At 40.6% G+C, this 21,777-nt stretch overlaps 1 protein-coding gene across 2 annotated transcripts; it reads left to right on the top strand.

The window, feature by feature from the left end:
* Positions 1-546: 546 nt before the first annotated feature.
* Positions 547-16,336, top strand: scarb2a (scavenger receptor class B, member 2a). Of its 2 annotated transcripts, XM_078251264.1 has the most exons (13): positions 547-1,073; positions 6,011-6,168; positions 6,382-6,529; positions 6,839-7,033; positions 7,577-7,668; positions 9,137-9,256; positions 9,610-9,788; positions 11,032-11,150; positions 11,404-11,477; positions 11,593-11,644; positions 11,736-11,888; positions 12,789-12,836; positions 13,162-16,336. In XM_078251264.1, the coding sequence occupies exons 1-13, from the start codon at positions 951-953 to the stop codon at positions 13,291-13,293; spliced, it is 1,593 nt and encodes a 530-aa protein (XP_078107390.1). In that variant the 5' UTR covers positions 547-950; the 3' UTR covers positions 13,294-16,336. The 2 variants fall into 2 exon arrangements, with proteins under 2 accessions (XP_078107390.1, XP_078107391.1); XM_078251265.1 differs by lacking the exon at positions 12,789-12,836.
* Positions 16,337-21,777: the final 5,441 nt, after the last annotated feature.

Here is a 21,777-nt window from a genome sequence, read left to right as displayed (position 1 = left end):
CGCTGAGCTTATTTAAGGAGACGCGATGAGGTGAGATAGCGGATTCCGTATAAAAGTTAACGGATCTCCACAGTCTTCACTTTTTCTGTGAGTGGAGGACGATGGAATGGTGCAGTTGTATGTGAAAGTGTCATTTGAAATAATTGCCCCCTGAACATGTGTGACATGTGCATGAACACACTCATTAAAAATAGTGACCATGTGGCTGAAATACTACGATAAATAAGCACGCTGCTGCTAATTAATTCATCACAATCATCCTGCATGCTCGTGTATGCCAGTCATTTATAAATATGATCACAGCAGTAAATCGTCAGTGTAAAAAAAAAAGGGTTCTGAAGTAACTTACAAACAAAGTGTGTGTTAATTGGCGCACAAAAATAAATACAAATAAATGTGAAAGAAAATTCTGCGTCTTGTTGTTTTAGTTTATCATGTTTTATTTTAGCCATCAGAGCCAAAGTAGCCTACCATCACTGGCTTTCTTTCTGTTTCACACACCCACCGCCCATGCATCCTCCTAAGCGAGCGTTTCGCCTGACCGAGTTCATTAATACGTAGAGGAAGGGGAGGAGGTGGACAGCTCTTCTTGTACGATGTGCTGAGAGCTGCTGTTTCATTTCACCACCGTCTCCGAGCAGCTCAGTCCTCTCTTTCTCTTTAGCTTTAAGTGTTATCTCGTTTTTTTTATGACAAGTGCCAATATTTTTTGATTCTTTTTCTGTACCCCCAGCCTCGCCGCGAAGACCAGTCCACGGGGCGGTAAAGAGAGAAGTTTAAACCCCAGCTGCTGCTCACTAGACGGCGGATCGACGTTTCACGGTCCAACACGTCACTTCTCTTTAGTTGAATTTGTATAGTTTTTGAGACGTTATCATCGACTTCAGTGAAGTTATTTTTTTTTTGTTCCTAATCCACTCCGAGAGGACAGCCCATCCACCCCCGGCATCATGACTCGGAGATCCTGTGCCATTTACGCCACCGGGATCGTGTGTGCTCACCTCCTGATAGTGGGGATCGCCCTGGTCGTGGCTCAAGTCTTCCAAACAATGATCCACAGCCGGTTAAAAAAGGTGAGTTGTACTCTCTTAAGCCAATGGTTTTCAATGTTTACCCCTCCTTAGACACTTCTCTCATCTGTCACACTTAAGGGTTTAAATGTTAAAGAATGTCATCTGCAGTGGTCGATCATGCGCATTCAGCATGTCACTGGTCGTAGTATCAGCCTACATTCAGTGTCACAAGATCACCCGGTGTGTAACGTAAATCATTTTTAGCTGTTTACAGTCATTTATATTTTTGCTGCATTCTGCAGCTCCAGCTCAGCGCGATGAAGCCAAAGCCTTTACCTTCAATGATCTGCATGATCCGAGGCTGTGCAGCGTGCAAAGTCCCATTACAAGGCTGTGCAGCTTCGGGGTTTTGTTCAAGCTTGCATTGAGACCTGATGGATTAATCAATCAATCGGTCAGCACGTATAGTTTGAACGTTACACAATGAATAAACATGCTTCAGGTAGAAAACCCCTGTAACTCCCACAAAGGGGATTTATGATTGTGTGACTCTCAGAGGTGAGTTCACGACCTTAGCCCCGTTTAATGACATACCGGTATGTATCTCCTTTTACATTCCTTTATGGATCTGCAGAGTTTATAGGCTATGATCTGACAATTCATCACATGATTCAAGTATCTTTTTTATTGAATAGAAGGGAGTGTGGAGAAATGAGGTAAAGGCAGGATTTGTTCTTTCTGCTGGGCTGGCTGATACTGTAGCGTTTAGATAACCTGTCCAGTGCTGTGCGCATGACCCGGTGACACATTTCTGTTTATAACTGCTTGATACACTGACTTCATTATGGATGACTATTCTGAGGAGGGTTACCGGTGGTGGTAGTAGTTGTAGTAGTAGAAATCTCAGCCAGCAGGGACACGGTGGGCAAGGGGGAGGTGTGCTGGTGTGGAGGAATGGGGGAAGGGAGCCTGGCTGAGTGGACAGGCGAGTCAGGCAGTCCCCTGACTTCCACTGGTGGTAAATCTTTCAGTTCTACATGGTGTAGCAAGAGGAGGATGAGAGGCAGACATCCATCTGTCTAACTTGTATAAATCAGACAAATCTGCATTCATTTAATTGACCAATGGTGATATAAAAGGTACTTCAAGGGCAAAATGATTGATAAAGTGTCATGTCCTTCGAATGCATCTGTATTTACAAGACCCCCCCATCCGCGGATGTTTATAAAATTGCGATACTAGTCTATTTTGAGTCTTCTGCTTCACAAATCGATCAAACCTTGATCAGCGCTTTCCCTGTCTTGAGACCAAGTCAGAAAACCTACACACAGGCTTTATTTTAGCTGACCTTTTCCTCATGTTGATGTTTTGAAGTAACATAGGGCTAAACATTTATTTCTGACCTGAGCTGGATTTGAATTGTACCTTAAAATGTGGTGAGACTGGTGGAATGGTGTCCGCGTGCAGGGATACAGGGGCGATGGGGTGGCAACCTGATGGGGAGGGGGTGTTGGCAGCTGACACCGTATATCCTACCCTGCAGACCCAATGCTGCTCTCTTCCCTTTAAAATACCTCACATTCCTCTTACTTAACTTGAATCACTGTGTTGGATGCTCCGTGCAACTCCATAAACTGTACTTTAAAGTCGCTCCCCCCCCCCCTTAAGAAAGACAGGAAAAAGCTCAGCAGAAAAGCTTGACACACTATTTGTCCAAGTAGGGGACTCACAAACAGCTTCCTCCCTGACACGGTTTTCCCCCTCCTGTAGTTAAATGTAGGTCTGGGGCTCATTTGTGCCTCATTCGGAATCACAGCAGTGACCCAGGGGACCCAAATTAAAAGCGTTATTCAAAGTTCATCAACAGGGGGGAAAACATTCCGATGTGGCTGGCGATTACATGAAATGACAGCATAGCTAATCCTCTTAAGCCAAAGTCTTTCCCATTGAATTAGTCGTGCCCGGACATATTGAACTGACTCCAAAAATCTACCTAATCTGATGTTTGAATGTGGCTCTCTGTAATAATGATGTAGCCTATATTTGTTTGGGACAGTGCACCTCCAGGATACAGACTCTGTATGTCTGAGCTGGGTGTGGATGGAGGCAGCGCTTAAAGCCATGCAAGGAAATTGACAGACTTCTTAGCCTCTGGGGCATGATTTCTGCCTGCGAGCAACCTTGGTGTGCCTTGTTGTTGCTCCAGCCTCGGCCTATCCCAAGTCGTTCTGCTCAGGCAAGGAAACTAAAAAATAACAACACCCACTCACGCCACTCCTCTTTGCCCTGTTTGGAAGAGGAGACTTTTCAAGGTAGTATGACTGACTGAGCTTTAAAACGTTCAAGAACAAGGTCATGCTGTTAAAACAGTGTGTTTTAGCTCAAAATGTGCCGATGACGCACCGCTTGAATGTAGAATCTTCCACACAAATGAGGATTTTCATGCATTTAATGATGCGTTTCATTTTTTTACAACTTTTTTTTTTTTTTTTCCACGTGCTGTTCAAAGCAGGACCTTGTCACACAAAACCTAAGCTACAGTGCCTGAAGGTGTTTGTCCAATAGCCGGTTCACTTTGTTTAGGTTGAGTCCTCATTCAACCTTTCTACCAGTGAATTGATAACACTGTATTTTGATTACACTGACAAACCTCTCCACTTTGTCCCTCACTTGTTTGTTTTTCTGTTTGTGATAGATCAAGGTTTTTTTTTTTTTCTTTCTGAGAGATAAATGATCATATAGGCCTAACTCTGATGAAGGCCTTTTGAAAGACCTTTGTTCAAGGTGAACAAACAGGGATTCATGCAGGCTACTACAGTCACACATAATGCTGCAGGGGGAAAGCCAGGCAAGGCAAACGCCTGTTTCCAAAGTGACCGTTTGCATTTGGTTTTTGAAAGGGAACAAATTACGTAATTTGTGCTGGATTGGCATAATGTTTCATATAAGTCCTGTAGTGCGCTGACTGCTCATGTTGGTCATGCGCCTCTGAAGCATTACCTGGTTTCACTTCAGCTCTTACGAGGCAGAATAAAAGATTCTGAAGACTCAGGAGAATCTCACATCTTAAATACCTCAAGTTCCATTTTTTTGTAAGTAGTTATGCAGCTGTGATGTCAACATAACTGGGTTGAATTTGAGATGTAATGTGAGGATGTGCTGCTTTTCTGTTCCATATCATTGTAAACTTGTAAATCTTTGGGTTTTGGCCTGTTGATTTGACAAAACAAGACATTTGAAGATGTCATTTTGGCTCTGGCACATTGAGATGAGCATTTGTTAGTATTATTGGACATTTTTACAGACGAGATTTGTAATATGTCCAAATAGTGTAAGGGTAAAGGGTATAATTTATAATCACAACTAACCCTAAACCCTAATCAGCTTTTTTTCCCCCCTCAGCTGCAGTGTCTTCTTCTGTTTAGCCTTAGTTACTTGAACGTATTTTGGTTGAACCCCTCTGAGATCTAACATGGGTTTTTGTAAAGTAGCAAAGGAGAGATGATGAAAAAAAACCAGGCAAACAATTCTATAGAGCAAAACAAGTTTGAAGGTTGGAAGCTGTAACCCAAACAGGAAGTGCTAGCCACACCCTAAACTACATTTCCTTAACGACAACTGACTGCAGAAGACAATGTATAGCCTCTCTGAGGTGCCCTTCATCGTACTCAGGAGAGGAGACCAAAGGTTTTTAGGAACTCACCATGAAAGAGACACGAGAGGAAGTAGGTCATTTATCCTTTCCCAAGTATAAAAATACACCCCAAGAACATAAAAAGCTTTTCCCTCGCTAACCAACACCTTCAGTCAACATACTGGAAGCTGTTACTGTGCTGAAATTGGACTGTTTTTGTATACATTTGAATGGTGTAGTTAACAGTTTCTGTTGCTCATGTTCAGACATGTGGCAGCTAGACTTGTGTCATACAAGGGAACTTACTATTGACTTCAACTTCCAGGCTTGTTTTTTTTTCTCCACATGATCACAGTCAAAACCTCTGTGAAGCCACTCAGAGTGAAACCATCTACTTTTCTATGGTTGCTTTGGCTTGCGTAGTCTGAATAAAAATAAAAAATAAAAAAAATAAAAATATCACCTGACATCCAGCATGTAATTTGATGGCCAAAGGCCTTTTTACAGTCGCTGCAGCCGACCTGCCGCGCGCCAAAGCAACATCAAAATGACGTAGATCTCGGTGGCGGGCCCGGATTTTAAGTGCACCACTCCTATTTTTTTTCAGCGGTGCACGACAAAGCAGAAACGGGAAGCATGGACGAGTTTGAGGGTAACCGGATGCCATGGGCTCTCAGAGTGACTGCAAATCTCTCTTGTAAACTTACTAGGTTAAGAGGAGTTCTTTTATGGTGAATGAAAGGCTTGATCCGATGAAGTAGGTTCAAAGTAGAATGAAATCGAAACATTGACGTCAATGCTGCTGCCAGTTCTGCCGTTGTTTACCTTTTTCTTCTTCTTCTTCTAGTCCGTAGAAATGGCAAAGTCGGTAGCCTTTCCTCAGTTGCGCTACCTCTGTTCAGGAGAAGACTGCAACTAGTGTCGCGACCACCACGCGCGAGTACAAACAGTTACAGCGCTCCCATGACGTCACGCTGGCGTGAGACGGGTCGGCTGCGGCGAGTATACCGCACATTTAATGCTGCAGTGAAGCCATGTTTCATCATTGCAAAACGTTGCTGTGTTGTGTGGGCTGACTAGTAGTAATCAGTCAGATTCTTGCCCGTGCTTGCTGAGGTCAGAGACTGGGTGCAGTATTTGCTAACATTTTCTGCCTGTCCTGATGTTTTTTTGCAGCTATGAAGGACTTTTCTCAGCTTTCCTCTGGGTTCTTGGCCTGACACCAGCTCCTTGCAGAAAAGTGCCATGTGTGCTCTCAGATGGCACTCATTCAGACCATTGAGGAGCTTTGAAAGTGCCCTAATGTGAATTAAACATTGTTCCACTAAAGTGTAAAATTTCTTGATATTCTTTTTGTTGATAGGAAATTACTTTGACAGAGAAGAGCCAAGTGTTTGAATCATGGAAGAATCCACCTCCACCTGTTTATATGGAGTATTACTTCTTCAATGTGACCAATCCAGAGGTGTTCTTGGCAGGCGGGAAGGCAGCTGTTAAACAAATCGGACCTTATACTTACAGGTAGGTTTGATATGAGGACCTAAACCCAAAGAGCTGCAGCTCTGAACGTGTGAAATATATAGTGATGGAAACGAGTTATCATTTTAGCCATGTTCTTAAAAAGTCCTGTTTTAAGGAAAGTTCTCTTGCATCTGGTTTATGAGGGATTATTTTGTTACTGCTGTGTGAAATCAAAACAAAAGACATCTGGACTAACTGAACTTTTCACACCAGGGAATACAGGCCGCGGAAGAACGTAACTTTCCTGGAGAACGGCACCAAGCTTTACGCCCTGAACCCCAAAACCTTTGTATTTGTGCCAGAGAAGTCAGCCGGTGACCCTGAGGTCGACATCATCAGGACTGTCAACATCCCGTTTGTGGTAAGACATTGTGTCTGGACAGGATAAAGTGTGTAATTATGATCGGCAGCAGCCAGTAATCATGTCCCTTAGATTTGTGTTTTAAGTCATTTGATTGGCATGTGTATTTTGGTTTTCTGACATTATTCCCGTAACACACGCCAAGCCATTGTCCTCTTAGTTTTATTGTGACATTTTGATATGTTGAACATACAAGCTTCAGTCATATCAGGCCAAGACAAACAAAACTTAAATGCAGCATTTACCCTTAGATCTCTCACAAAAAAAGAAGGCAATTTCTCCATTCTCTAACTGTTTTTTCGTCCTCAGGCGATCATGAATGAGCTGAACTCCTATTCCTTCATCCTGCGGACTTTGGTTTCCATGTACATTAACAGCCTGGGCGTCGAGGTGTTCATGACCCGCACTGTCCACGAGGTTCTGTGGGGCTTCAAAGACCCTCTTCTCTCAAAGGTCCACTCCATGAAGCCCGACGTGGACGAATATTTTGGACTAATGTGGAAGGTAAGCGTGGTGGCAAGAAAAGTTTTACTCCCTTTCCTGAATATATTTTCAGAAGCAAAATTGGGGTTATTGTAGTGCAAAAACCCTTAGAAAAGCGTGTTGCGTGCTGGTCATTAGGGGTTACTAAAACAACAGACGAGGCTGTCGCACCGTCATGTAAGAGAAGTGAGATTGGCCACATGCTGATGGAAGATGCTTGTACTTCCTGTTTATAGAGCAATGTCTGAAACTTGGCACATACCTTGGCAACAGCAGCCTTGTGATCCTGATTTCAGCATTTCTTTTTTTTTTAACTAGAAAAAAACGCCGACCATTTCATTTTCGTGTTCTTGGATTGATTACTAGTAACGCCTTACTGTGTAAGAGTCTGGTGAGAATATGCTAAGCGGCATGCTAATGGTAACAAAGAACAAAGCCATGTTTCTTTCACAATTCGCATCGTCCTTTGTCAACAGACATAAACACGGTTTCAGACTCTCCGCTGTATCCTGAAGAGTTGTCTGTCACAGCAGCTTTCTCTGAACCTTGTCTTGTTTTCTGCAGAAAAATGGCACCCATGAAGGAGAGTTTGTGTTCCACACCGGCGAGGAGAACTACTTGGATTATGGCAAGATCGACACATGGAACGGCCTTAGGTAAAAACTCTTTAGGCAGATTTTTCCCTTTTTTTTTTCCTGCTTTCCTCAGTGACAGGAAACACTCTCTCTTGTCCGCACATGGCTTCTACTTCCTCCCAGTCATTATATTCGCATTCACCTACAGTAGTTTCACAACCTTTATTGGAAAGTCCAAAGGAGAAAGCCTTTGCTCTGCTGGCGTTAGGTAGAACATTATTGCAAAATGAATGTTTGGATATGTGAAGTGACTTTGTACTTTGAATGTAATCAGCATGTGAATGTAGATTTCAGTTGTAGAAGAAGCATTCAGATTCTTTACTAAGAGGGGAATTTTGGTGTTTTTCAGCCTCAACCCTATTTTACCATGCATTTGTGTCTAAGTGACTAATGTGAACAAACATCTATGAAATTGGTCCAGTATTGAGTGAGAACACTGTAACCGGCAGCCGGGAACCAGGCTGCAATGTAACTCTAGGGCAAACGTACACTGTCAATGTCTGCCCCTAAAAGTGCTCGTTTTTGCCTTCTGATCTGACTACATTACAGAAAGATGTAGAAGTTGCTGTTATCCTGCCATGCTGTCATCTGGCATCTTTCTGATGCCAGGTCAACACAGTAATTTAAGCTAATGGCATTCGCTTACCTCCGCTCTGTCTACAGCTCTCCACTCTTGGAACAGCATTTTTCTTTAAGAAAAGATGCTTTTAGTATAGAATTTCTTCTCCTCTGTGGCTGATAGTAGTTATCCCCGGTCAAAATGGTTAATGCAGACCTAGTCTCGCTTTGCCAGACCTATCTCCACAGCACTGTGTCAGCGCTGCAGTATGGTCTGGCTAGTAAGTAAGTAAGTAAATTTTATTTATACAGCGCTTTTTCACAGACAAGGTCACAAAGTGCTTTACAATGTGCATAGACAATAAAAACATGGTAAAATAGTCAATAGAATAAACTACAAATACAACCGAAACAATTATCAAATAAATAAGACACAGGCTACCCAAAAGCCAGCCCGAATAAGTGAGTCTTCACTTGTACCTTAAAACAGTCCACATTCTCAGCAAACCTAATGCTGGTAGGTAGTGCATTCCAGACTATCTATTCTGTGATAGGGGAAAAAGACGCTCTGGCTTGTTTGTATTTCTTTAAACCAACCACAACCATCCTGGGCGGCATTAAGCCCTGATAGCGGAGATGGCGAAAGGGAAGGAACATCCGGTACGTGAGAGACGTGCACTGTATGTCAGGCAACAATACAGTGTTTTTATAAGATGACCATGTGTTTATTTAATGGAAAATAAATGTAGTGGATTAAAAAGTGCAATGTTTCCTCTGAATTGTGGTGATGTAGAAGTATAAATTGGCATACAATGAACAGAGTCAGGTAGAAGAAGTTCAAAGTTGTACTTAAGTACAGTACTACTAGTAAATGTGCTTAATTCCAGCTACACCCAACACTAATATCAGCAGTGTTCTTCTTGATCAATAGGGAGATGTCGTGGTGGTCTTCCAATCAGAGCAACATGATCAACGGTACGGACGGTGCGGTCTTCCACCCTCTGATAAACAGGAACGAGCTGCTCTACATCTTTGCTGCTGATCTCTGCAGGTATGCCCATGTTATTTTGTGGTTATGAATTTGTTTACAGTCAAAGTATCCCGGCAGGGCGAATACAGGAACTCCCAGTGATGTTAAGTTAGTAAATTGCAGCTGAGTCATACACAATATGCTTATATACACACACACACACACACACACACACACACTGATAAGGATCTTTGATGTGGCTATTACAACTTTAGATAAGGCTGTCAATGAGCTCAAAACGCGCATAGGATCATCTTGTACATGTCACTTATGAATGTGTATAGTCCTAACTAACCATAACATTGAAGAATAAGAGGAAGCTTTTTATTTAGACTGCTTGACAATACTTATAATACTTTTTTTTTCTTCCTTAGATCTATCCATCTAGCCTACGTGGAAGACGTAGAGGTGAAAGGCATCCAGGCATACCGCTTCGCTCCCCCTAACGACGTTCTCATGAACCCCAAAGACAACCCCACTAACGCGGGCTTCTGTGTGCCAGCTGGAGACTGTCTCGGCACCGGGGTCCTTAAAGTCAGCGTTTGTCGAGAAGGTAAGGGACTGCCCTGCCCCCCTCCCCAAGTTGCCAGAGAGTTTGACCCAGTTATCGGGTTCACCCCTCCTATTTCTACCCCAAAAAAGGTCATTTCAGTCAGCAGCCATGTCCCCCGCCTGGTATCTGGCATTCCCACTGTTTGAGCATGCCAGATTTTTACTCAATACACGGTTCAATGATTAACTGAGCTCTGTGTGTGTGGAGGCTATTGAAGTATTTTATGGGGGTCATTGACTGGAGTGTGATTGCTGTGATTAGGCTTGAGGAAAGTACAAGATCACTACAGATATGCTACTGTAACCCCAGAACAGTATAATTCACAGGCAGTATGTTTAAGAGTATTATTTTTTTGTAATGTTGTTCCAACATGTACAGTCCTAGTGGTAGATATGTATTGATGTATGTGCTAAAACTTGATTGGCTGCCTGCATTAGCTTCTCTGATTCATATGAGGCAAAAGCACTTGATTGGAAGGATGTTAGTGATGCTTCTATGAGAGCCAATCACGACCAAGCCCTGTTGTCATGTGCAAAGTGGTGTCATTCTGAAACAGCTCCTGTGGTTAAAGAATGAAATCATCCCAGTGTCTTTTCTTATATGATTTACCATAGCTTGTACATAAATGGAACAATTTTTAAATTCATGCTTGCATCTTTTTTTTAGAAAAACATCCGCTGCTACAGCTGTAGCAGTTTAGTGCAAAATGAAAAAAATATATCGTTGCTCATAAGCCCTTTTTCGGTTTTAGCAACAACCGCAGTATTCTTTATGATTCCAGTATTGTTTAGATTCAATAAGTTTAAATTTGACTGCTTTTAGGCCACGAATAAATAAGGGTTTCAGCATTTCTCCACCGAATTTTATACCTGGCAATGCGTAGAAAGCTTTGGAACAGCAGTTAGACTTTTTTGTATTTAAAAATATTACTTTACAGACATGAACAGTTAAGTGAATAAATAAAATCCAAATAATTGAAAGAAAATGTGAAAACAGGTGTTGAGTGCTGCAGGAACTCTCTTGTTTTTACTGTGTCAGCTAATCATTATTTAGGTTCACACACATTCTCTTAACGATCTGCTGCACTGTATCACTGTCTATATCTCTGTGAAATACCTTCCTTTATCTTATCTCACAATTCTTAACAAATCTTTTTTTCAACCTTTGTTGTCATCTAAGGATCCAATACTAACTCTACAGCTTCACTACATGACTCATGTTTTTCTCACTTGTTTCCCTCAAGGTGCTCCCATCGTGGTGTCTTTCCCCCACTTTTATCAAGCGGACCCCTTGTACATCAACGCCGTTGACGGGCTCAACCCCAACAAGGAGGAACACGAGACGTACCTCGACCTGCAACCGGTACAATTAATATTACATTTTCATTTATTATTTATTCACCAACCTTGATCTGTTCATGTTTAATGAATGTCTTTTTCTAAATGAAAAGTTATTTTGATTCATAGTAGAATCACTGCTTGGTTTCTTTTTTTGCATTAAAGGTTATTTTGGTCAGCTTACATTTGTATATGGGATATCTATCTATATCTGTCTATCTATCTATCTATCTGTTTTTAAGATTTCTATAAAATGTCTTTTTATCTCTTTGTTTTAGACCACAGGGGTTCCCATTCGTGCCTGCAAGAGAGCTCAGCTCAATATCATCCTGAAAAGAGTTCAAGGCTTTCCGTAAGTCGAACTCTGACACACTAGGCTGTTGCCACACTCATGTCCTCATTTCAGCCACATGTTGGGCCAGGTGTCCTCTCTGACCTCCCATGTCTCTCTTTTTCTGCTCTTTCAGCAAAACCAAGTTCATCAACGAGACCATTTTCCCCATCATGTTCGTCAATGAGGTGAGCATTTAATTCAGTGCAATATTAGACAAACCTGTTCTCATAAACTGTAAGTGAGTCACAAATCAATAATCATTTCTCTTGACTCTAGACGGCAACTATCGACGATAACTCTGCGTCCCAGATGAGGACGTTGCTCCTAATTGTGACTCTCGTGTCAAACTTCCCTGTGCTCATCGTGGGCTTGGGCATCATCCTGCTGCTGGTGCTCGTCGTCTTGTTCTGCCGAAACCGCCAGAAGAAGGTAGGAACTCCCCCCTCCCCCTTTGTGTCGCTGTGGACTGAACTGTAGTATTAATCCACACAGTTACCCTGGTGTGAAAAGTGTGTGCTACCCACTGACATTAGCTCCCAGTGTAAATGAGACCTAGCCTGATAATAGTGGTGAAATGTCACAGTAAATGCTGCTGTTTTTTAGCGGATTTTTGCATGGTTTCCTCACTGAGCTGCTGCAGCTTTAACCCCAAGCTACTGCATGTTAACTAACCCCGTTGCATGATCCCTGCACAGCAAAGCCAGCATGAGCAGTTTTTCCACAGTTCTGGATCAAATTGTGGTTTTTTTTTGTTTGTTTTCTTGCTGAACGTTTTCTAACAGTGGATCCATCTTTGAATTCAGGATCTTCATTCCCGTTTGGTCAGTGTAGCTATGAGCTAGTTCAGCCCCATTGAGTAGCAAAGTGCATTGAACTAGAATAGTCCCGAGGATAATGTACAGCACACATTCACCTCTTTTATCTCTAGTAGTGCAGCATTGTTGATTTAAACCCTGACCGTCACTGCCCTCAGATTATCGTAGTTCAGGTTATTCACTGTCCAGAGAGTCGCCTGCAACATGTCAAAGGAATAGTTTGACTTTTTCAGAAATATTCACTTTCTTTCAATGAAAGTTAGATGAAAAGTTTGATACCGGTCTTGTGTCTGAGAGTGTCCCATCTAACTCTCATTAGGAAAGGGAACATTTCCCAAAATGTCAAACTATTCCTTTCACATTCACACACAGTTACAGTTTAGACTGTTAGCTTAGCATTGAGAGACTGTTAAAGAAAACAAATGCTTAATTGCAATGTGAAGACGTGTTGTATTAACCATGTTCTAATTTAAAATTTTCTGTAACCCCCCCCTTTTTTCCTTTTCTGTTTTAGAATGAAGTAAAACGTATTGATTTTACTGAAGCTTTTCATTCTTTTACTGTAAGTCTTCATTTTTGCCTTGTTTGCTATTCTCCTTTTTAATTTGTTATCCATCATCTCTGGTTATAATAATTTTTAATTCACTATATGAAACATGACATTCCTTCTTTGAGTTCTCGCCTCACAGTGTTATTCTTAATTTTTGAAGTTAATGTTTTCTGTGGTGGTTGTTGTGAATATTTTAGATTGATGTGATTTTACTGAGAACATTTCACTCAAAACATTTATTCACATTTCAATGTCGGTGTTCTGTGTAAAAGAAAAAGTGTTTGGAGATCTTGCCATTTCAAAGGTTTGTACTAACACCTTCTGTGCTCCTGTCCAGACGGTGAAGGACGATACGGCCTACACTCAGGTCAGCGACAAACCCGACGAGCCGTCAGAAACGCCAGCCAACCAGCCGATGAGGAACGGCTCCTACATTGCCATGTCTCCAGTGGAGGCCCAGAAGTGTTGATGGAGGACCCCCCTCCCCATGTGTGGAGCTCAGGAAGGGGGCTGAGGGAGCAGCACAGGGGTGTTACATTACCACGGGTGGGGGTTAGCATACACAGTGGGCTCATTTCGCTTATTTTAGGGGGGGTGGGGAGGATATAGAAAGGCGTGAACCACAGTCCCCAGTTAATGTTTGGTCAACAAAGACATTGCTCCTCTCACTGAGCCCTCTTATGAGTGTCTGTCCTCCTCTACTCTACCTGCTGAGCATGGCCCTCACTGCCTGTCGTACTGCAACACAACAAACTCACACACTCTTATTCGTCGTTTCCGTCCTGGTTGGCCTTTAAAGATGAAGGGACTCTGGGTAGGCTCGGCCAGGACAAGCCTTTTTTCCGTAATTCTTCTGAGGGAACGCGGTAGCATAGGTGTTGCTGTCGCACGCAGATGCGTGATCTTCCGAGCAGACTCTACCAACTGATGCTGCTCAAAGAGGGTTTTAGTATTCAGCTGAACAACAGTGGGTGTTGTTATTGTCTTATTCTTGCTCTTTTCCTCTCCATTAGAGGAGAAAACGTCGAGGCGAAAAAAGAAAAAAAGCCCCTGTAAACTCAATCCTTAAGACAAAACTCTAAGCTTCTGCGCTCAGAGGATAAAATGGTTTTGCTACTAAAAACTGAACTTAGCATATCCTGTTTTGTTTATATTTAAAAAAAAAAAATTAAAAAATTAAAAAATTTAAAAAAAAACACTGAGCCAAGCTATTTATAGCATTTTTGCCTTTTTCTCCTAAGATGAATTAGTGCGCATACCACACTTCCAATATCAGTCAGTGAAAGTGTGTGTGCACCTTATCTTACACTTTAGTGTCCTGTTTTGATGGAACAATAGACAACAATTTTTCTTGATGCGGGCACAGTGTAGTGACACCTGGAATGCTTGTGATTTTGATCCCTGCCCCCATCTCCAGAAACACTAGTTGAATAATATTCAGCTACATTTCCAAGTCATCATTAGTGAAGCAGATGACTGGTTAGCTGTGAAACTATTAGGGTTGCCACCAGTAGCTTAATAAAGTTGCACCTTTTTGGGCTTCATCACAATTTAAAACAAATGGGGGGGGGAGAAACACCCACAGAACTTACAAGGGAGACTTGAACCTGCTTTCTGCCTTATAATGGTTCAGTGTGTTCTGTATGTTTCTACATTGTTCAGATAAGCTGGAAATCTCTTATGTTGTTATTGTACATATGTTAAAAGGGGAAATGTTGAGATACCTCTGACCAAATCTAGCAAGCAGTCCTTCTAGGTGTGCTGTAAGACACTAATTTTGCTCTGGTGTCGACCGCTCCTGCACGTCTACACTGTTACTTATTAGAGAAAGCACAATTTGGATTGCTAAAACCAGTCCTTACACAAGGCTACCAGGTTTTTTGTTTGTTTCCTATTATGATATAGATTGACAACTGATCTGTCAAAGACACTGTCTAGGTGGCGTGGCTATAAAAAAATAAAAAGTAAAAAAAAAGTGGAATCATTGGGGGTCTTGAGGGAGCTCTGTGCACCAATCGCCGCTGTGCAGTCATTCAGTTTGCCAAGGAGCTGTAGGCATTCAGGCAAAAGGCAGCGCACAGCACTTGAATCACTGTTTGTCTTATGTTTCATGTGTTTTCATTTTTCTGTTCACTACACTTGTCTCGTCACGTCAAACCCAGTGCTAGTCGCTAATGGGAAGTGAATATAAGGCCATAATACTGTCAACGTGGAAAATTCCCTGCACTTTGCCTGGAAATTGTGCCCTGTGTATTTTCATTGTTTGTTTTTTGTCCTGTTCATTTCAATGAAGGTGGTCCATATGTTCAATGCATTTCAATGGTTTGTTCTAACTAGTATTGGTTATGAAGGATGTTGTAAATGAACAACACACATCCATGCTTCTGTGTTACTTGCTTTTCAGCACATGGAGTGTCTTCTTTTGATATACTTTTGTATTTGGTATTGCTGCTAAAAATGCCATAACCTATGGACTTGTATTTGTACACACATGTACATAACATGCTTGTATTCTGTTTTCAGGTTGATCAACGGAGGCTTTTTCTTTAAGGCTTTCTGTGTTATCAACCCTTTTGACATCTGAGCACAAGATACAAAGCCCAAAGCTTGCTGCCATTTATTGGAATTAGCAGTTACAGTATCACTAGCAACACTTTTGTAAAGTTATCACACTTAACACACTCATTCCTCTTATTAGCAGAAGATTCTGACCATATCACATGTATTGTTGGGGTTTATAATAGGAGTAGTAAAGTTAACAATTCGCTGGAGGTGCCCAAAAAGGGCGAGCCAGTTTATCTAAGATCGGTGTCAGAAGTCTAATTCTAAAGAACACTGTGGTGGAGAGGTCAAAAATATTCCTTTTTAAAGGTTAAATCAATTCACTATAGGCCTATATTCCACCTACATGCAAGCAACCACCATCTCGTGCAAACTCGCAGTTCATCGATATCCACCTTTTAAAAACTTGAACCTGAGAGACCTTAATCCCGAGAGGTGTGTGTGTGTTGCTTGTACAGCGTCTGTTTAAACACACATCACTCCTCCACTGTCTGACTTCTACTACACCGACCTTTGAGTCTGAATCCTTCAAGCCTATTGGCTCCTCCCTGCTTGACCAAAGATAACCCACATAGATAACCCAGCGCAGTGTTTACTCTCCTCTGTGATAACGATTGTGCCACAAAACCACCGCCTACCTTTTTTTTTTTTATCGTGCCACCACTTAAGTGAAGTATTTGCAGCAGTGTTGTGTAAGTGTGAACACGTGTGTATGTGCCTTTTTTACATCAAGGCAAGAAAAAAAGAAATTTCACAAGTTGGTTTGATGGGTATTGCTCTTTGTGAGCAGATCTCAGTATTATGTAAGACAAAGCAATACAGAGTTGTTTAAAATATTTTTTTTGTAAGGGGCCACACAATATTTATGTACCTTGTTTTTTTTCCTGGATTTGTGATTTTTTTTTTTGTTGAAAATTTCCTTTTTCTGTTGCCTGATTTAGTTAGTTCATTTTTTTGTGTTAAAATTCAACATTTCATTTCTGATCATTTCATTTTTTTTCACACTGAAAATACAAAAAAGTGTAAAAAGATGGACCAGTATGTCACACTGGGAGCTGTAAGAGACCTGTAAAAATGTCTGTAAGACTGTTCATGAATGGTTTAAGATTTGGGTGTTTGAGAACTTGTGTGAGTAAATTTTGTTTGTGGAGCCGATGCACCATTTCTGTCAAACTGGAGTGATTTTTTTTATTTTTATTTTTTTACTGGAAGGCTGATTATCTTGATGACTGAGTAAAGTAAAGTATTGATGCTGTGTAACCTATCTAGATGAATGACGCCCAGGGATGAGCACTAGTGCCATACCATCCTTTATTATTTTCCTTAATTTTCTCTTTGGTGTAACAACCACATCGCCCATTTCAATGTTCAGAAGTCACTAACAGACATTTCTTCTTAAGACATACTAATTTGTTTTGCTGCTGAAAATGACAATCCTTGTCATGTGAGGTGCAAAATGAGTTCAAAGTAATATCCATTTTTAGTTTTGATAATTTACACTGCACAGATGTTTCTACAGTGCTTTTGTAAACATTTATAGTGTATTTGCAAAAAAATAAAAGTTGCCGTCAAGTGCAAAGTTCAAGCAGTCGCCTGCTGTCTTTTATATAATTGTTAGAAAGAGAAATATAATGTGTGTTTGTGTATGATAAATCACTGTGTGGTAATGAAACTGCTAATCCAGAGGAACCTGATGAATGTACGTACAGGTGGGAATTATGAACAAAACTCCTGATTGTGGAGTTTAATCTCTACTGAATACTTTAAGTTGAAATTTAAAATGGTATTGAATTTATACCATTGGAATTTTTAACTTTGAAAACTATCTGAATTTATGTGCTTCAGTTGTATTAGTTGTGTTTTTTTTTTGTTTTTAGCTTCACAGTTAAATATTGTCTTATATTCAAATAATGTTTCTCAACCCACATAAAATCAAACGGATGATTTTCAAAGTAAAATATTTCAATGCTATAAACCCAGTGGTATTTTACCAAGCCCCCAAAGGGTCACGGCGAGAATTGTTTGGGGGACTACTTATACGCAGTATTTTTTGATCGGTAATGCAAAACTAGTCTCCAAAACAATATTTTTGCCGTGACCCTTCGGGGGCTCCGTAGTTTTCAAAGGAATATTTTCGGAAATTGTTCTTTTATTCACTTTCTTGCCGAGAGTTGGATGAGAAAATTCATACCACTCAAAGTTTCAGCCGGTTAGCATAAAGACCATAGACGGTGAAAGTGGAAAAATGGACACAGCGACGACATAGACTTCGACGGAGACCAGTGAAGTCAATTAGAAGCACTTTTCCGGTGATGGTTGAGCGTTACTGCGCAGCCTCAAACTGAGCTTGACGACGTAGATGTGACGTGAGCAACCTGTCTGAAAGTTGTAAGTCTTCTGGTAGCCCTGCCAAGAGAAATCTGTTTGTTCGTGGATAAATGTTATTGATGTTATAATGAATTCACTTGCCACATACCCAAGTATTTCCAATCCATCAAAACATTGCTGAAATACTTTGTTCCGATGCTTTCATGGACTCATGGGCTTCTCCCTTGACTGTATGCCTACTGTATGTAACAAGTCACTGTGACTGTATCTTCTGCATCTTTTTTAAAAGGTCTGATTAAATGCAGTATCTACATGTAGACATAGTACCCTATAAAAAATGCCATTCCACAACTATTTAGTATGGTGAAAAGCCCTTCAGAGGTGAAGTTTCAAAGTTTGACAAACCATCTGTTCCCCACTGTGACAGTCACATATGTAGCTGAAACGATTCTGTCAATCGACAGAAAATTAATCAGCAATTATTTTGATAATTGATTCAGCGTTTTTAGTAATTTTTCCATCAGAAAAGTCTAGTTTCAGTCTTTGAAATGAGAGGATGTGCTACTTTTCTTTATCATACTACATTTTAAACTGAAAACCTGTACATTTGAATAATTCTGGGAAGTTGTGATAATTCCCTCCACTATTTTCTGACAAATTGATTATTTGAAAAATATAACCAAGGGGTCACAAGATAAATCTAAGATGACATCAGATGATTAACAAAATGGGGGAGATAAAAAAAAAACAAAAAAACATGTTTCTGCTACAAAAAATGCTTATTCTTCTGAATTTCACTAAGCATTTTTATTGTGAAATATTGGATAGTTTTACCTTTTCAGGCCTCTAAAAAGTATTCAAAAGAAATAGTCTGAAAAGGAAAATCACTTTCGTTCAACTTCGTGCAACTTGTACACACATGCATTATGTAACAAGGGGTGAAACATATTCTGTATCTGCTTACTTTACTTTTTTTTAAATCTACAAAGTCAACATTGAGTCAAATCCAAGACTCAACACTTAAACGTGCGGTATATCGCGTGCCAGTGTGACATCACGGAATCGCCATTGCTATTTATACCTGCGCTGGTGCTCGCGACACTAGTTGCAGTCTTCTCCTGAACGGAGGTGGCGCTTATGAGCAAAGGCTACCGACTTTGCTATTTCTACGGACTAGAAGAAGAAGAAAAAGGTAAACAACGGCAGAACTGGCAGCAGCATTGACGTCAATGTTTCGATTAGATTCGATGACCTATTTTGTCGGATCAAGCCTTTCATTCACCATAAAAGAACTCATCTTAACCCAGTAAGTTTACAAGAGAGACTTGCAGTCACTCTGAGAGTCCTGGCATCTGGTTGCCCTCAAACTCGTCCATGCTTCCCGTTTCCGCTTTGTCGTGCGCTGCTGAAAAAAATAGAGTGGCGCGCGACCTCTGGCGCACTTAAAATCCTGGCGCGCTAGCGAGATCTACGTCATTTTGACATCACATGGGTGTGCGACAGGTTGGCTGCGGCGACCGTAAAAAGGCCTTTACTCCCTGCACTGTGACATCAGATTTTGCGGCTATAAACGCTGCTTAGTCACACGTTTGTGTTGTTTGTTCTCCCCCCACTGGGGATCAATAAAGGTGTAGCTAAACTTATCTTATTGTTTGTGATGGGGATGATAAAGCCATTGACATGTTGTGGTTTCAAACATTCTTGAGTGATTATTACTTAAAATGTGTCCTCTGTGTCATTTCTTCTAGTCTTTTGGAATCCTGGCAGCTTTATACATTGTTAGATTGACGAAATGATAAGTCTGACTTATAGCTGAGTTTGTTCTGATAAAAAAATACACTATTCGTGTTGGATAAGGACAGTTCAAAATGCGCCAAACTAAGACAAAAATGAACCTAGACTCCAGAGGTTACAAGAAAGAACTTACATGACAATTCATTAAGCAATCGGCAGAGAACAGTCGCAGTGTCAGCAGACAAGAGTGTCTACTCTGAATGTTGATCAAGCCCCAAAAAAGTGAATATGTTACATTTAATGGAAAGACTGAAGGAGAGTGTGTAGATACTGACGCCTGCAGACCCTGAAACGATAAATCTCATAGGCAGATACATATAATGTGAGTTTTCAGAAGAGTTCAGATGAGGTGATCGTAACTTCCCCCGAGGCCACAGATTAGAATACATGTAGCCACAGCTGTACACATTTAACACCCTATTGTTTATGAGATGAATGACAGAAACGTGTGACCTCCTATTCTCCCTAAAAACCTGCCTAAGCTTGTTGCAGGTCTGCTGTAGGTCTGGAGAAAAATGAGTCAAAACAGTGAAGGGTTGGAAAAGGGAAGGAGACAAACATATCTTGTTGCTGCATGAAAGGAGGGTTTTTATTTGAATTTATTGAATGTTTATGCAAATAGGACACACAAAAAAAGAAAAACTCTATCAAACAATTTATGACTGAATGCTAATTCTGGCATCCTCCTGGTTGATGGTTGTGGTAATGCTTTATTGTTGCAGTTTAATCATTTTTGTTACTCACTCATTTCTTAATCTCTACGTATATCTGCATATCGTCATCAGACCCACATAATGGGTTCCAAGATGGATCATTTCCTGGAGTATTTCCTGTAAGTTGTTATTTGTGAGTTATTTGAGTTAAATTATAGCTAAAATACACACAAGACACAGCGTTCAGTACGTACATTTCTAAAATATATATATATATATATATATATATTAAATAATTGCTTGTGTAGTTGAACACACAAAAACAATGACATTTTGAATTTTGAAATTTATCCTTTCACCCCCCTCATTTGTTCTTTGTCAGTTTACAAGCCTTATTTTTTTTAATATAATGTAACTTTAAAGCTAACTGTGGAGAAATATACAGAAAATATTGAGGTTAGTGCCATAGGCCTTCAGCTGTTCTGCGGGGGCCTACTCTATTACAGCCAGTGCTTTGAAACGCTCCTGTTGACTGAGAATCTTTCATTCAAATGTCTTCATTAAGGCAAAGCTCCAGCAGCTTTATAACTGTAAGACCACCTGCAGACACAATAGATGCCCCCCCCCCCTCAGATACAATGGAAAAATAGGTCTTCTTTTGTCCCACTTGTCACCACTGTGTGAGTTTCTATGGGGTGGTGGTTGCTGGATTTGAAAAGCAACAGAGGGAAAGGCAACTTGTCTTTTATGCTATTTTATAATTTTACTCCACTACATCCTACTGATGATGGTAGTTACTACATAGTTATTACAATTTTACATACAAAACAACTGATCATCATATACCATATTTATTATAAAATATAAAACAGTAGTTCAAATAAGCACACAATCAACTAGCTAGACCAGTGAAATACACAGGATTGGATCAGTAATTCAGTGTAATTATATAGCCTAAGGTTAAAACTCACAGAGATGTTTTCAGCTATTCAGCTTTTCTATTTTTACTAAATGATCTGAGTATGTCTTACAAGTTTATTTGCTTTCTTGCTGAGAGTTGAGAATGAGAGGAAGATTGATGCCACTTTCATGCTTGTTTGTTAAATAATAAAGGTAACGTTACAGCCCGGAGACAGTTATCTTAGTTTAGCATAAAGACTGGAAACGGGGAAAAGCTAGCATGGCTGGGTCTAAGGTAACAAAAGCCAGCAGACCAGCGCCTCTAAAGCTCACTCATTAACACTTTATGTATCTTTTGTTTAATCTGTACAAAAGCAAAGTGTCAAAAATACATATTTTACAGGTTTTACAGAAAGTTATGAGTTCTCTTATCTTGAACTACCGCTAGTGCAGTCTAAATTAAGTTAGACAACCAGCAGAAAAAGAAGCTAGCTAGCTAAAACCATTGACTGTAAAATGAATGGATGTCAGTCTAAACAGCAACTTTAGTTAGTACGCACCTTACCTAATGCTTTAGTTGATTCCCACACGAAACTCACTCAATATTTTTTAATATGATTTCTTAGATATGTAGGCTACATACCAAGAAAATGCATGAATATAAACTGAGATAGCCCATTATGTTGTGAGCAGTAGGCCTAAGTGTGCTGTTGGCA

Source organism: Sander vitreus, chromosome 5, assembly GCF_031162955.1.
Source record: "Sander vitreus isolate 19-12246 chromosome 5, sanVit1, whole genome shotgun sequence".
In the NCBI taxonomy this organism is placed as follows: domain Eukaryota; kingdom Metazoa; phylum Chordata; class Actinopteri; order Perciformes; family Percidae; genus Sander; species Sander vitreus.
This window is presented reverse-complemented; position numbering and strand designations above follow the sequence as displayed.